Source organism: Brassica rapa, chromosome A03 (genome assembly GCF_000309985.2).
Source record: "Brassica rapa cultivar Chiifu-401-42 chromosome A03, CAAS_Brap_v3.01, whole genome shotgun sequence".
Lineage (NCBI taxonomy): Eukaryota > Viridiplantae > Streptophyta > Magnoliopsida > Brassicales > Brassicaceae > Brassica > Brassica rapa.
In genome coordinates, this window is record NC_024797.2 from 9,845,307 (window position 1) to 9,861,428 (window position 16,122).

General features: G+C 32.6%; 2 protein-coding genes across 2 annotated transcripts; one reads left to right on the forward strand and one right to left on the reverse strand.

Moving 5' to 3' along the window:
* Nucleotides 1-1,075: 1,075 nt before the first annotated feature.
* LOC103857850 (uncharacterized protein sll0005) lies at nt 1,076-6,557 on the forward strand. The gene is made up of 16 exons (XM_009135098.3): nt 1,076-1,556; nt 2,098-2,273; nt 2,455-2,599; nt 2,712-2,764; nt 2,861-3,004; nt 3,098-3,202; nt 3,287-3,412; nt 3,596-3,793; nt 4,064-4,170; nt 4,263-4,425; nt 4,531-4,596; nt 4,682-4,775; nt 5,135-5,247; nt 5,453-5,523; nt 5,672-5,825; nt 5,914-6,557. Exons 1-16 carry the CDS (start codon nt 1,208-1,210, stop codon nt 6,316-6,318), a joined length of 2,469 nt encoding a protein of 822 aa, XP_009133346.1. The 5' UTR covers nt 1,076-1,207; the 3' UTR covers nt 6,319-6,557.
* On the reverse strand, nt 6,408-14,913 carry LOC103857849 (MLO-like protein 12). The gene is made up of 15 exons (XM_009135097.3): nt 11,583-14,913; nt 11,331-11,388; nt 10,948-11,192; nt 10,709-10,825; nt 10,552-10,612; nt 9,327-9,415; nt 9,154-9,228; nt 8,643-8,737; nt 8,470-8,519; nt 8,329-8,369; nt 8,052-8,225; nt 7,927-7,962; nt 7,761-7,828; nt 7,615-7,675; nt 6,408-7,237 (listed from the first exon to the last, which is right to left on the reverse strand). Exons 1-15 carry the CDS (start codon nt 11,697-11,699, stop codon nt 6,770-6,772), a joined length of 1,755 nt encoding a protein of 584 aa, XP_009133345.2. The 5' UTR covers nt 11,700-14,913; the 3' UTR covers nt 6,408-6,769.
* Between the last annotated feature and the right edge of the window lie 1,209 nt (nt 14,914-16,122).

Sequence of the window (16,122 nt, forward strand, 5' to 3'; positions counted from 1 at the left end):
TGCACATTGCAGTCTGTAGAAGTCATTGTTTCATGCAAAATACAGACCAGATCAACCGTTAACCTTTAATTTGTATCTGATTTTTTTAAAAAGATTAAAAAGAGATTTTAGCATACTAAATAATAATAAAAATTATTCATTAGTAACTAGTACATCATATTTAACTTACATAAAAACATATAGACTATATACTTATTTATTGACAAAATATTTAGACTATTATCTATCGGCTCTATTAAATTTTGTCACATATATTAATAATTAAAAACATCGGTTAATAATGACTGATGTTAAAAGAGTTCCTCAAAACTATGCTATATATAATCTCTCTTCTCTTTTTATATTTTTCTCTATGTCTCTACTCATAGAAACTGCGTGAAAATTAATTGATCCAAATGCCCTTGCTAGTTATTGTGGTCTGGTTACATGCGAACTCTCACCACGAGCTGGCCAAACAATTATTCATGGGGTACGTATTTATCAAAAAAAAAAATTGAATGAGGTGGTTTTGGCTCCTAGACCCATACATTTCCATAGGGTGAGGTATAAACCATTTTAAATTCACCTTTTAAAAAGAGAAGACTCATTTCCAACAAGATTTGAAATTGTGATCCTTTAGATAATAAATAATCTAAGAGTTCTAGTGGTGTTTATCAATTTTATAGGCTATTTTACATGTTTCTACTTTTAATCGGTTTTGTTCAGTTTATTCGGTTTAATCGGTTATATACCAAACCATATCCAAATCCTACGGTTTTTATAAAATCATATCCATTCGGTTTATATGGTATATACCAAAACCAAACCATATTGTCTATTTCGGTTCGGTTCGGTTCGGTACGGTTCGGTTTTACCATATTGAACAGCCCTAACATTTCTTTTATGTAGATAGTAGTTATTATTGGTTCAATTCTTCTGTTGTGTGTTTGGAGCCCTTGGATATCTTAAGCCAATAAACTCATGGTTACACATCACTTTGAATAATGCTGCAAGAATATTTTAATAGGTATTATTACTTGGTAATGGGCCTAGGCCCATTACAATCAAACCTTATCTACGACTCTCTGAAGCTCCTCCTCCAAAGGCCGACGTGGATCACTCCTCTCCGCCACATACAAAAATCGAAACAAAAATCAAAATTCAGACAATGATCTCTCGCTGTCACTCTCCATGTCTCTAACCTAACTTACTTTCTCCGACCAATATCATGGCGTCTGTATCGCCGCCGTCACCGTCCTGCTCAACCATACGCACGCCGGTTCGACGCTCGCCTCGAACAGGAGGAGCTTTCGCCGTTTCTGAATTGAGGCGATTTAAACAAAGAAGAGCGGTTCTGCCACCTGTCGCCGTCAGTCTCGGCCACGTCGCCGATGTTGTCCGCAATGACGTTGAGTTCCTCAAGAATAAGATCGGCATCGGAATTAAATGGGCCAACGTGGCTTTCCGTGTCCCCGAAGTGACTAAGTCCGCCGAGGAAGTGTTTTGGCTTCGGCATCTTGAGGATTCAGCTTCTCCGCCTCTTGAGCAACCGTCTTTGCCTCAGCCTTCGTACTCAGGTAAAGGTTTTATTTTGAAGTATTTGTAGCATTAGCCTCTTAGTTAGATAGCTTGCAAGTTGCAATGACGGCAGTGGTTGAAAAGTTGGTGACTTTAGGGTTGGAGTGTTAGGGGAATCTGGTTACTTGATCAACAAGAATGCTTGTTTAATTAAGGAATAGATAAATACATTGTTATGTGTTAGTTGTAAGTGAAAGCAGTTTTGATTTGTGCTCAAATGAGCTTAGAACTAGCTCATAGAGCTTTATTGTGCAAGAGCTAGTAAGGAAGAGAAAGAATTTAGATTGCCTTCAAGATGCAAGAGGATTCGATTGATGTTTCATACAACAGAGGAAAGACAGTTGCTTTGTGTCAACCCTCAAAGATGACATTACACAATATCATAAGAAGCATATTTATAGTAAGTATAGTAATCTACTTGGTTGAACCCCTAGGTACATGGGGTAGTGGACTTGTCATGAGTAACGATTTACAAATAATGGGCTTCTTTGTATCCTTCAGTAGTAAGCATTTGCTGATGCAGTTTGAACCGTTTGGCAGGGCTCACTGGGGTGGATTTGTTAATGGCTGATGTCAAAGCCTTGGAGGCATATGCTGGTTACATTTACTGCCTCTCTAAGATGTGGTCAAGACCACTTCCTGAAGTTTATGATCCACAAGCTGTTGCAGATTACTTTAATTGCAGGCCCCATGTTGTTGCCTTTAGGCTTCTGGAGGTATATGTCAAGAGTTTTGTTTCATTCTGCAACTAATCACTGAATCATTTTAAAGTTTGATAATTACACTTTACAGATACTGATGATCTCTGATGTGGTTTTCGTTTTTGTATCTTCCGTTGAAACTAAAATGATCTCTAGTGGATGTGGTTTTAATTTTAATTTTAATTCTAATGTATAGGTATTTTCTGCGTTCATGGTTGCTGCCATCAGATTACGGACATCATCGGAATCAGACAAAGGCAAAAAATTGGAAGCTTCAGGGCAGAAATTTGGGATGGTACTGAAAGAAACCATGCTACATTTGGGGCCCACTTTCATCAAAGGTTTGGCGACTCATATCTTATTTTGAAGTATCAAACTATCTATCACTCACCATTTACAGTTCGACACTTTGCTCTGTTATGAATGATGCTTCCTTCTTTTCTGCTGGTTCAGTGGGTCAATCCCTTTCCACAAGGCCAGATCTCATTGGGACTGAAACCGCCAAGGTCAGATAGAAGTTATGTTTATGTTCTTGCGTTTCTAAATCTCTGACTGTGTTGGTTTTCATATGTTAGTAACTAGAATATGATTTGGAACTGCAGGCACTGTCTGAACTGCATGACAGAATCCCTCCCTTTCCATGGCCGGAGGCTTCAAAAGTAATTGAAGAGGAATTAGGAGCTCCTGTTGAATCATTCTTTAGCCAGTTCTCTCAAGAAACTGTAGCAGCAGCATCCTTTGGTCAGGTATTTACTCTGGTTTCTGTCTTGCAACAAGTAAGCATCATATGAATCAACATGTTAGAGGCAAGACTAATACTTGATATGCTATTTTTGTAGGTCTACCGAGGAAGGACCCTCGATGGTTTAGATGTTGCAGTGAAAGTTCAGCGTCCTGATCTGAGACATGCAGTGCTACGCGACATTTACATTCTGCGACTTGGGGTTTGTGTGAATTCTACCAACTGTTCTCAAATCATTCTGCTTGAATAATGTATACTTATATGATGTATCCTTTTGTTGTTGCAGTTGGGTGTATTGCGAAAGATCGCAAAGAGAGAAAGTGACATTCGTGTATATGCTGATGAGCTTGGAAAAGGTTTGGCCGGAGAATTGGACTTTACTTTAGAGGCTGCCAATGCATCTGAATTTCGGGTACTGGCCATTAGGTTCTTCTTTTTGTCTAGACAACGTTAAGAATCAAAGTTAATGCTTTCTGCGTCTTTTGATAGAGAAGTAGCTTCCTTTACCTCTTAAGTTGCTAGTATCTCTATCTTCTTTCCTTAACGGTAAGGGTCTTGTTTACTTTGACTGACTAAAATACTTTGTTTCTTGAAGGAAGCACACTCACGGTTTTCCTATATACGAGTTCCAAAGGTGTATCAACATCTAACGCGCAAAAGAGTTTTGACCATGGAGTGGATGGTTGGTGAAAGCCCAACCGATTTACAGGCAATAACTACTGGTTACTCTGAGAATGACACTCAGAGTCATGAGAGACAAAAACTTGAAGCGAGAAGACGTCTTCTTGATCTGGTAAGTTAATGACATAACAACCTCCTGATATTCTATTTTATGTTTACTACTAAAGGCATGTGACTGTTATTAGATTTAGTTTGACATTACTACAATTGTGGTCAGTGAAAAAAATGTGGAATCAACCTTGCAGTTGCCTTCTGTTGGTGGAATCAAAATTGCATTTTCAAAGTAGTTTGTTTTGATTTTTTTTTAGTTGTTATTACCATTTTGTTGGAATATACTATGCTTTAATGGCTTTGATATCTCTCTTAAAATTTTATTTTATAGGTGAACAAAGGAGTAGAGGCAACTCTAGTACAACTCCTTGACACAGGTATCTTGCACGCAGATCCACATCCTGGAAATTTGCGTTATACGACATCAAGACAAATAGGGTATCTCCTGACTCATTCATCAGCGTAGCTTAAAAAAAATCTGACTGTGACAAAGTGAGTTTTATTCGATAACAACGTGTTTCTATGCAAAGGTTTCTAGACTTCGGTTTAGTTTGTCGGATGGAAAGGAAGCATCAGCTTGCCATGCTCGCATCAATAGTGCACATCGTGAATGGTGATTGGTCCTCTCTTGTTGAAGCGTTAGGTGATATGGATGTCACCAAGCCAGGCGTCAATACGCGTCGTTTTACGCTGGTAAATATTTGGTAACTCAAATATTGCAATGTACTATTGTTCTTATAGATTTGAAGAAATTGCTGTTCTTATATCTGAATATGGTTCTTAAAAATGATAATACAGGATCTGGAATTGGCGTTGGGAGAGGTTGAACTTAAAAATGGGATTCCTGATATCGAATTCACTAAGGTGAGACATGTTACTCGTAGCTTGTACAGAAGACAATGCTTGTAGATTCGCTAATTTTTTTTTCCAATGCTTGCAATTTTTGCAGGTGCTTAGTAAAATAGTCCAAGTGGCCCTGAAGTATCAGCTACGCATGCCACCATACTTCACACTTGTCCTGCGTTCTCTTGCTTGCTTGGAAGGTACTTGTAATCCAATCCCTGGTTTCTCTTTTGTTTGATGGTTTTGATTATCATGGGTAGAAAATGAAATACCACTCGAGCATGTTTTGAATATGTCAAGAGACAATCCACCTTTTGATCTGGTACATGCATCTGCATGGATCAAATTTATGTGTGGTAATGTTAAATCATATATTTTCTCAACCTGGTGTCCCTTTGTTATATGACAGGTAGATAACAATAAACATTATCCAGGAAGTGATCTTGGATGATAGTATAGTCAGATAGATAGCTTCATTTTTCATCTCTTTCTAGCTATGCTTGGTTTCCATAACATGGCGATTTGCGTCATGCTTTTAGTTGTATTCATGTTTTTCCAGGTCTGGCTGCATCTGGAGATCCAAATTTCAAGACATTTGAAGCTGCATACCCCTTTGTGGTTCAAAAACTCCTCACTGAAAATTCAGCGGCAACAACGAAAATTCTTCATTCGGTAATACCATAAGTTTTTAGTGCCATTTAAGTGACTTCTTAGATTCACAGCAAAAGAAAAAAAAACATTGTTTACAAAACTAAGTAACATTGTTTACAAAACTAAGTCTGGTCTCTCTGGAATTGACGCTTGTTGATTTTCACTATGCATTCTCTTGTAGGTAGACTGACTCAATTTTTCTCAACTTTTCTGTTGGTGTTTGTAGGCAGTTCTTAACCGAAAGAAGGAGTTCAGATGGGAAAGGGTTGCTCTTTTCCTGAGTAAAAGCTCTGTGAGGTATAGTGAATCAGACATTTGACCCTCATTATTTGAATTATGTCTAGTTATCTTATGGCGCTGTTGCATAAAGAGATGCGCTATATAATGTTTATTATTTGTTAGTATTTATGTCTCTCTGTAATAACATATTTGATACCTACTCTAGGAAAGGTTCGCCATTGGTAACACCATCAAGAGATGAAACATCTGTTCATAGCAGTTCCAATCAAACGGACAAAGATGTTGACACTGTAAGTCTGGTCATGAAGCTTTTGGCATCCAAAGACGGTGTGGTTCTTAGAAGGCTCTTAATGGCTGCGGTTAGTTATAACATCTGTGGTTTAATTCAACATGCTTTATTTCCAAGGGAAATGGTCTTTACGTTATGTTCTCTGCTTTGATAAACAGAATGGAACTTCACTAATCCGGACATTTATTTCAAAAGAGGCACATGCAATCCGTCAGAAACTGTGCACAATGGTTGCAGACACATTGTACCAATGGATGGTCGGAATCTCCGGAGTTAATTCCCTTAAATTCATCTCTCTTCCAGACCCACCACCATCTTCAGGAACCAACATTACAGTAAAAGATTTCAAAAATTTGATTGAAGACAAACGTGTCAGAGTGATACTGAGAAAGATACTTGAATCTACAAAGAGTGACCGAGTGTTGACGCTCAAATTCGGCTTGACGTCCTTTGTTATGTTTCTCACCGCCTCTGCTCTTGCTTGCCATCGGTTTGTGATCTCAGTTTCTGAAGGTTACGTCAACTACTTGTCTCTGTCTGCACCTGTCGCACTTCGTACCTGAACAGAACCAGAAGCATCTGGTGTATATTGTTGTCTAGCCCCCGGGTAATATAGTCCTTGGTAGAAGGGTGAGATTCCATAGAAAGTCTCCAAGATTCGAGTGTATAGATTTGGCTCCTTCGACCAAAAAAAAAGAAGATTTGGCTCCATGTCTAATACTATCAAACAATTATTGTCACAGATGTAATGAGATATGAGTATATGTTACTATTACAAGCATCATCATATTCGTGACACCAAGAACCTTTTGCTCTGCTTCAAAACGCTTGTCCACAACTGTATGTTTTGGAACAAAACAAAAGCAAATTTGATGAGAGAGATGCCATTGAAAATTATTTGATATCATAAAACGTGTGCTGACAGCAAAAAATAAAGAAGAAAAAAGAACGAGAAGTGTTCATTTCAAAGTTTATACCATTTACAAAGAATGATCAACAAGTATAGAACTAATATCACTTCTTAAAAGTAAACTCTGGCAAATCAATCTTGACATGCTCAGTAGTCTCTTTCTCTTCTTTAACAGGACTAGTTACTTCAGCATGCGGATGCTGACTAGCTATGTCAGCATGCGGATGCTGACTGTTGCTGATATCAGATTCTGCAATCTCAAGGTGGGGAGAGACATTTTGAGATTCAGGATCAAAGAAATGCTGATGTCCATGGCCATGGCCACCAAAATCAGAGAATCTAGGAGGAGAAGAAGAGGCAGTGAAGCTGGTTTGATAATCAAGGCTGCGATTATGACTGTGGAGGAGATGCATAGGTGACATGCCATGTGTTGGCGTGGCCGGGCGGCTAGAGTGAGGTGTGTTGGACCCTGAGGTTCCATGTTTGGATTGTTTCTTGGCTGTCTTGTGCCATTTTTTCAATGCATTGGCTACCCTGTCATTGAATATGGTCGGCCTCATTGAAGTTCCCATCTGAAGTTACAATTACGTGTTAGAGAATCCTACATAGACAACTTGAGACCTAACAATACAAATGCATCAAATCTAGTGCATTGCCATTTGATGTTGAGTTAAAAATATCTAAACATGTTGACATGATATCACAAATTCACAATTAAAGTTGATCTATACGATGCATGTTATCGATGCTAGAGTTTTTTTGTTAACAATGGAAGTTTCGCCTTTAGGTCCATAATTTCTTCGAGGCTCGAGTCCGCATTAAGATATTCCAATTTTTTTTTTTAAAAAAAACCTTTATTCCAAAGACGATTTGAATCCAGCGCATTGACTCATTACTAAATAATTAGTTTTTGCATCAAACATAACTTTTAACAATTTGGATTATATACCTGAGTCACAAGAGCATACAGAGGTAGAGTGATGTAGCTGCATACAACTTGTATCAATACCCTGTCGTATACATCAAAATGAAGTTTAGTGTTAATATACTTAATATGTGTTCGTGTTTTATGTATTAGTTGAGGAGTTTACAAACCCCATGGTGATCCTGAGTGCAATATCTACGGTTTTGTGGTGGAAGCAGTTCTTGAGTGTGAACTCGTACTGCAAAATTAATACCAAAACCAATCAATCATCAATTAGTTTATTGAAAACAACCTCTTAAACTACTTTTTTTTTAGAAGAGCGTGATTGTTACTCACAGTGCTCCAAACGAAGAAAGCCAGTTGAAATGCATTCTGTAAGAAATATACAAAACTATATTATTTAGAAAAACCATAACTCAAAAATTCATTAAAACACATATGACTAATTAAATTAGTTATACCGTGAAAAGAACCAAATGAATGAGGAAGAGAATGAAACGAGGACGACCAAACCAAAAGAGATCATCACCCGGTTCAACCACAGGAGCTCCTTTAACCACATCTCCTTTATCTTGAATCCTCAATCCTAATTTCGATATTATCACTTGAAGTTTTGCTCCTACTATTAATATCACCTTCATTTCATTAAACATACTAAAACCTCATTAATATTATATATCACGACTGCATAACAAAACCGAATGAAAAGTTTGAAGTAATGTGTTTGTAATAACTTACAAACAAAGGGATGAAAGGCAGCCAAAAATAGGATTCCGATCCTATTATAATTTTTAAAAAGAAACACAAGTTTTTTTTTATCAATTTGATAAATGATTTTATTAATTATTTAAAAAGACATTATAAAGAATTAGGACCAACCATGTGTATTAGTCAGTATGAATAAGACAGCAATGCACCATATCACCGGGCTGCATTTCCATTCACAGACAATAACTTATTTAATCAGAAATTTGTAATATTTTAGAAAATTAGTTAATAATTGGAAGAAAAAAAAATAAATTATTTTGATTTAAATAAAGAAAGGGACTAACCTTATACCGACAACAGCCTTGAAATCTTCTTCCAGAGATCTTTGAATGTACTTTTGGAAATCGAAACGAGCTTCACTTCCTGCTGGCATATGCGCCTGCACCCATTCAATAATTTTAAGAAACTTAAAATTTGATTCTAGAATTGAATAAACTGTAGCTTTATATATTTTATTATAAAATTGGTGCTTTAGATTTTTTGGATGTAGTTATATAAATTCTTCTGTACAATTTTGGCTGTAGGTTTTAAAAGATTTAATTATTTGCTTATAGATTTGTCAAAGTTAAGATATAACTTATAAGTTCTCTAAGTATTTTGTTTTTAAGCTAAGAAACGATAGCTTCAAAAAATCTTTCTAAATGATAACTGGAAGAAGTTTATCCTTTAGAAAAAAAATTCACTGTAGAAATATTTTACAACATTTCTATCACTTTCCCATCATCAGTAATATTTTTTGGGGATCAAGACTAGTAAAATGATTATTACTTCTTTGAATAAATATATACTACTCACCATTATAAAGCCATGTCTTAGTGTAAGATAATCCACTTTTGTCACTGATCCAAAGAACTGTCTGAAGAAACATGTCTGCATGCTCACCATTTATCCATTATTTTTTGTAAGTTAAAACCAAATTATAGGGAAAAAGGTAAAGTGAAATTTTAGAACATATAATAAAAACTTACAATCCAGAGGGTAAAGGAAGACTTGCTCCATATATTCAAATGTCTACGTCCAAATGATGTATCTCTTGCAAATCTGAACCTCTCTGGATCTACAATATGTAATTGCATTAAATAAGAGGAGTACAGAACACATGTCGTTAACAGTACGGTCTTGCGTTAATTTGTTTGTTGTAAGTCAAACAAAAGGCGTCGTATTATTGGATATTCTACTCATAAATCTGATTATACAATTCAATAAAAGTATATGAGCATGAAAGATATTAGAGTATGGGAAAAATATTAGTAAATTTGATTTGATTTGTTATTTGTTTCGATTTGAATCGACAAACTCTAATATCTATAACTTTGCAAAGAAAAACAAATACTAATATGCAACATCCCTAAAAACCAAAGTAAATTAAAAACATTAATATTTTTAGGAACATATATCTAATTTGATCCTACTATATATATAGATATATTAAAAAAATATATATATATATAAATTAAATAAATAATATATTTAATGTATGTTTTATTATTTATTAAATTTATTATTTTATTAGTGTTTTAAAAAGTTAATAATTTCTTATTGTTATAATAAAATACTATGATTTTATATTATTTTTAGATTTTCTTTATTTTTATTTTTATTTTATTTATATAGATCGACTCAGATAATCAGTTAAAAGTAAAAAAAAATAAGATATTCAAACACCAATTAACTATGGATCAAATCGAATCAGATAATTTATTATTCGAACGTCGAATAACAAAACCTTTAAAAATGAGGATGTTCCATCAGAGCAACTCCAACCATAGTATTAAGAAGAAGTTCTAAAACTTAAAAGAAAAGATAAAATAAAAAAAATAAAAGAGAGAGTTAGAAAAAGTTCTTGAAGTAATTTTTTTTAAGAAACTAAAGCAGCAGATTTTACCTTGTTAGTTTTTCAAAAGTTCTAAGAAATAAATATATAATTACATGATTAGAATATTAATATATTTTTTTCTTTTAGAACCCTTCATCACTTTCACCGTTAATAGTGCTCTTAGTGTCCAACCGAGAAATGGATGAATAAACAAATCCAAGTGATACGTGATGATGATGCTAACGTTGCCAAAGTCAAAACACCGACGAATACATTTTATCAGAAAATATTCATTTTTGTTTTGTTTTCTTTGATGATTACTGCTGCCCAAAGAAACTCCATGGAGATGAGATAATGGCTTATATGTTTGTGCTTACCATTGGCATATTGGTATTCAATTGTTTTGGTCTCTCTTTCCCATGATTTCCATTTCTTCATCTGCATATTACATCACGAAGTTAAAGACATACATAATTACATATATACATAATTACACATATATGCATTTGTGAAAGTTGTAAAAATATCATGTACCTTGGTTTTCCCCAAAGCATAGGTTATAATACAGTAGAGAATATGAAAAACAGCGAGCACGAAGATGAATATATGCAATTGGTGGATACCATACGCAGATACTAATGCTACTTTCCCCTGAAAATAATAATTCACAAAAAATAAATAAAATCAGATTCTTATAGTATCTGTTAAGCGAAAAGGAGGAAGAATTTTTTTTAAAGGTTAAAATTAATCAGTAATTAAAATATAAAACATGCCTTTTCTGCGCATTTGTCATAACCCTTGGTGGCTAAACTTCGACGAGGGCTATAGAAGTTGTTGAAGTCATAGTCTTCAAGAACCTCACGACCATCGTCAATATAATCTTTACCATATTTAGCGAGCTCTTGTTCTCTACTACAAGGATGCCAAGTCGCAGCAATTCTTTCTGGGATACAAATTTGGGAGACTGGTGATTGCAATACAACAAGTAGAAGCGATATGAATCCCAGTAGCATCAATTCTATTTTCACCACAAACCAAAAACAAAAAAACAAACAAAAGTTAGTTGGAAGTTTAAATAGAAAAAGATAGGTCAAATTGTGATACAAAGCTACATCCAAATCTATGATAAATAATCTTTATAGAAGATTAAACTTGCCTGCTTTAACCTTTTCAAGAGCTTCATATAAAGCCTTCTTGTGCTTCCTTTTAAACCACTACAAAGATTGAAAAAAAAAAAAAAAAAAGACTATATGGGAGTTACCGACTGACTTTTGATTTTCTAGTAAAGAAAAAAAGAGAGATGATGTAATAAGCTTTGAAGGCCTTATATAATGAAAGTATCTTGTAGTTTCTTATCACTTGGAGAAGAGCAAAAGGAGAGAAACAAAGAAAAAGAAAATATACGTACGTGACCAATAAAGTGTAAGAAATATTCGATCATGATAGAGATGAAAAGAATAACGAAGCAAACAACAGCAAGAGCCCATGTTGGTGTCTCTTCCAATGATCTATCTTTTATTGCCATGACTTTAACTTCTCAAAACACTTTTAACTTTCTGATCAGCTTTTAAAGGGATTCACAAGTTTTGTAGATAAGGGGAAAAGCAGAGAGATAAAGTGATATGGCTTTTGTTCCTGTTATGTCCATATATATACACATGTTAAAACTTAAAATAAAACAAGGTATTTTATTATTAATAAAACAAGATTCATATACACAAGACTGTTATTTAATCTTTGCAAAGAGAATATACCAAAGACAAACAAGTGAAAGCTGCAATAATATATTATTTATAAATAAACAGGGGAACGAAGACTTTTGAATAATTCAGAGACAATAATTTGTTAAGGTTATAATATGAAAATGAGGACTTGAGATGAAGAGGCTTTAGGAGTCTGGTAGCATTGTGTGACGAATGGTTCAGTTATAAAATCAAATAAAATGTGCAGTCATTGTGAAAAAGACCGAGGGTTTGTTGACGAGACCACATTGATCATGATTGTATATGGATATGACTTCTACGAAGATCAAATAAATGATTTTTGGCAGTTATTACGAATGTAAGTATTTGTAACTAACCAAATATTTATCTTTTTTTTTTTTTTCAAATATTTATCTTTCAACAAATCAAATATGATTGAATGAGATTACTGCAGATAAGAATTACAATTTCGTACTAATTAGCCAAGCCGAACCTCCCAGAGCAAGATACTAAAATTATTAAATTACGTACATTCTAATTTTTTTTGTCTAATTAAACTTTTGATTGTGAACCTTGATAGAAATTTTAACAATCATTATCTCAAACCAAATACCATACAAACTCTTGGTCTTCAACCTTCAACAGAACATGGCACACATATTATATCAATACACACCAACAGAATTATCCACTTAATCTTTGCAACACCATTAAGAATTCTCCACCTAATTTTTTACAAGATCATTACGAATTATCATCTAATCTTTGTATCACCATTAGTAAGAAGCTGTCGATATAACTCGTCGGTACTCTTAGTTGCGAGATCATCTCGAGGATGCTACTCCTACAACCGAACATCAAAGATCTTTTGATTGGTTTCTGCCATATAGTTTCTCTTTCCATCCATGTAAAGCTCCTCGAACATGAAGAGTATTTAACTTTTTGTAGATTTTTGTCATTTCAATTTTAATATCAATTGTTTGGGTTTTTCAAGTTTATTTTTAACTCTATCTTTACTGATTAGTATGATAATATTTATTTTTAAAAAATATTGCAAAATCCACATGGATTTGTTTTAGAATTCATTTCCGACACTCATCAGAATTTGATTTAAAGTATATCATAGACATTATTCGTCTAAACAATTTCTTATGCAACTAAACGATGCATATTAACGTGGCAATAATAAACAGTGGGGTAGCATTAACGGGAATATCCCTTGTAATTGAATATATATAAGCAAATAAGTTACTTAATTTTTGTTCACCATAAGACAATTACGCAATCCTTATACAGCTTACAAAATATTCTTTTGACACAATGAATTATTTAACGTGAAGAATTTTTTCGTTTGGGGGTTGGCTAGGTAAATGATCAATGTTTCTATGCCATATCATGGATTTTACCCTCGGAAATACACTTTTTTTAGCAAGTTTTATAGCTTTTTGATAACTCTAACATGTTATATTGTTCACCAGGATATAGTTGTAGACTGCAGAACTTCATTTATAAGAAGGTAAAAAATTCGTACATATGATGATGTAATTAAATTGTAGATTTTCATTTGATAAAGAGGAAATTTCTCAAATAAAAACAACAAAGGATTTGATACAGATCATCTCCCTCTCGTAGATTCGAAATAGAATACTTTTAAATTTTATTAATAAAAAGAAAAAAAGAGGAAAGTTGATTTTTTTTTTTTTTTTACTATATAACCTCTGAGATATTCTTTAGGATCTAGGGCAAGCTTATTGATAGTATTTAAAAGGGATATCTAACAATTTAAAAATAAAATTTATTAAGAAATGAAGAAAGAGATATAATTTGTGCAGAGAAAGTTCTCTTTTCAGATTTCTAAAAAAAAGTTTTTAGACCCCTTTGACATATGTCACATGATAATTAGTAGTTTTCTTATATTTTTACAAATTTAATTGAATAATTAAATTATTATACATATAAGAGTATAATATTTATTTAGATACTATATAGGGTATGTAACTAATCGAGGTGCTCTTACTAGCCATTTGTTAATTTGTAAATAGTTTTCTTTTTTTTTTCTAGAAACAAAAAAATTAAAATGATTTAATGAACAATATTAAATTAACAGTATTTTATGCTTTAGATATTATTAATTTTCGAGGTTGCTCTCGATAAAGATATTTCAACCATTGTCATGACTCATGACTAAAATTTATTTTCTTACTTCCAATCTCGATGGAACCGTGAACATATTAGTACGTAACGTAGGGAGTACGTGATTGATTCAATTATTCGGTAGGTACTTCATTTCTATTTTATCCCCCCAAAAAATTTCGTAAGCAGATAATACTCTTCTGTCTTGGAGGCGTGAATTGGGTGGTCAACTTAAACCTAGTGAATAACACAAAAAATCTAGATTAATTTATTGTAATTTTAATGAATATTTATTGTAGGAAAATATAAAAATCGTAACTTACAGCATGTTTATCTGGGAGATCTAGAGGGAGTATCTGCTATTAAAAAAAATTAAAATAACAATAAAGATGTGAGCAAAAATGTAAGATGTTAAGAAAAGTTTTCATTAGCAAACCTCTCAGATATGCATTGTAACAACTGTCACCACATTGTTGGTTTAAATTTTAAAATAAAAATGAAAAGTCATTTAGCATTTAAAAACTATTTTTTTTAAGAACTTACCACCAAGGCTGCACTTAGTCTATGTAGATATGGATACAAGTCCGAAATTTTGGAGATAATTCAATCCATTTTGTCTAAATAATCAATTACAAATCTGATTTGTAGCTACATGTATATGTATATCTGGAATTTATATTTTAGCAAGGTATCTGATTTAATTTGTTACAAATAAAAAAAATAAAATAATATATAACAATATTTATTAAAAAATAAAAACTTATTTAATTTTTCAATTATAGTAACTAAAATAATCAATTTAATAAATATAAATATTGTAAAACTTTCATAAAATATAATAATTATATAATTTATATAGATAGTTATTTAAAGAGAAAAAGACTAGGATAACACCAAACTAAGTTTTTGTTCCCAAAGTAGCACTCAAGGCTCAAAGTCACAAAAATAGGTTTCATTAAAGAGATAAATATACATTTATACCCCTTGGGTTAAATAATCCAAACATTAGGGTTTAGAGTTAAGGGGTGGAGTTTTGGAATTAGGGTTTAAAATTTTATAAAAAATAAATACTAAAATAAAAAATAAAATTTTAAAAACAGTTTTAAAAAGTGTTTTTAAATTATAAAAGAAAAATTTGAAAAAAAGTAAAAAAAAAATTTGAAAAAAAAATCAAAAAAAAAATTATAAAAATTTCGAATCTGAAAACATATAATCTGAAACTATAAAAAAAATTCTTTTTTTCATTTTTTTCATTTTTATTTATTTTTGTTTGTTTATTTAATTTTAAACCAAGGGTATTAGAGATATTTTACCTTTTAATGAATGTCATTTTTGTGACTTTCTCTTTCTAGTGCTATTTTTGAGACATAAACTTCAAAAGGTGCTATTATTGACAATTGCCCTTATTTAAATATATGTATATGCAAATAATGGAGTGGATCAGATATTCGTTCTATTAGTATTTGTTATTTGCTTTGTTTTTTATAGATATTGTATATTATTATTTGCTTTTTTTGAAAAGTTACGGATATTCAAATTTTTCGCTTCGACTTAAAACATATAAGAAATCGATCAAAATTTACGGACATTTTGATTCCTAAGTTTAGTGATACATGTTAGTTTATTGCATGAGACTTGTCACGAGCTAGTTTAATAGCATAAATTTTCAACAGTTTTTTTTATATTGAAAGTGGGATTTGCATTTCTATCAATGTGCATCTTAAGACCTTGTTTAGTAGCAATATGATGTAGAAGCAGAGACGGACCCATGTGGTAATTAGAAAGTGTAGACAGCATACATGTTTTTAATTGTATGAACTGACATCTCATAAACATGAGTTCGACCCCTCTTGTGCACCTTTTTTGTTTTGTTTTTATCCATTATATATGGACTTTGGACCCATTCTATTTTGTCCTTTTTAAAGTCCAAGCCATAAACAGCCAACTTTTAGTTTACTCTTATACATTAAAGTTTATAATTTGGTTTATGACCCAATTTAAATAAAATCCTGAGTGCACCATTGTATAAAAGCAATATGCTCGAATATTTAATAGTAAATGATTTATATCAAAGTAGTACATATATGATTTTTTTTATTTTTAAATTATATA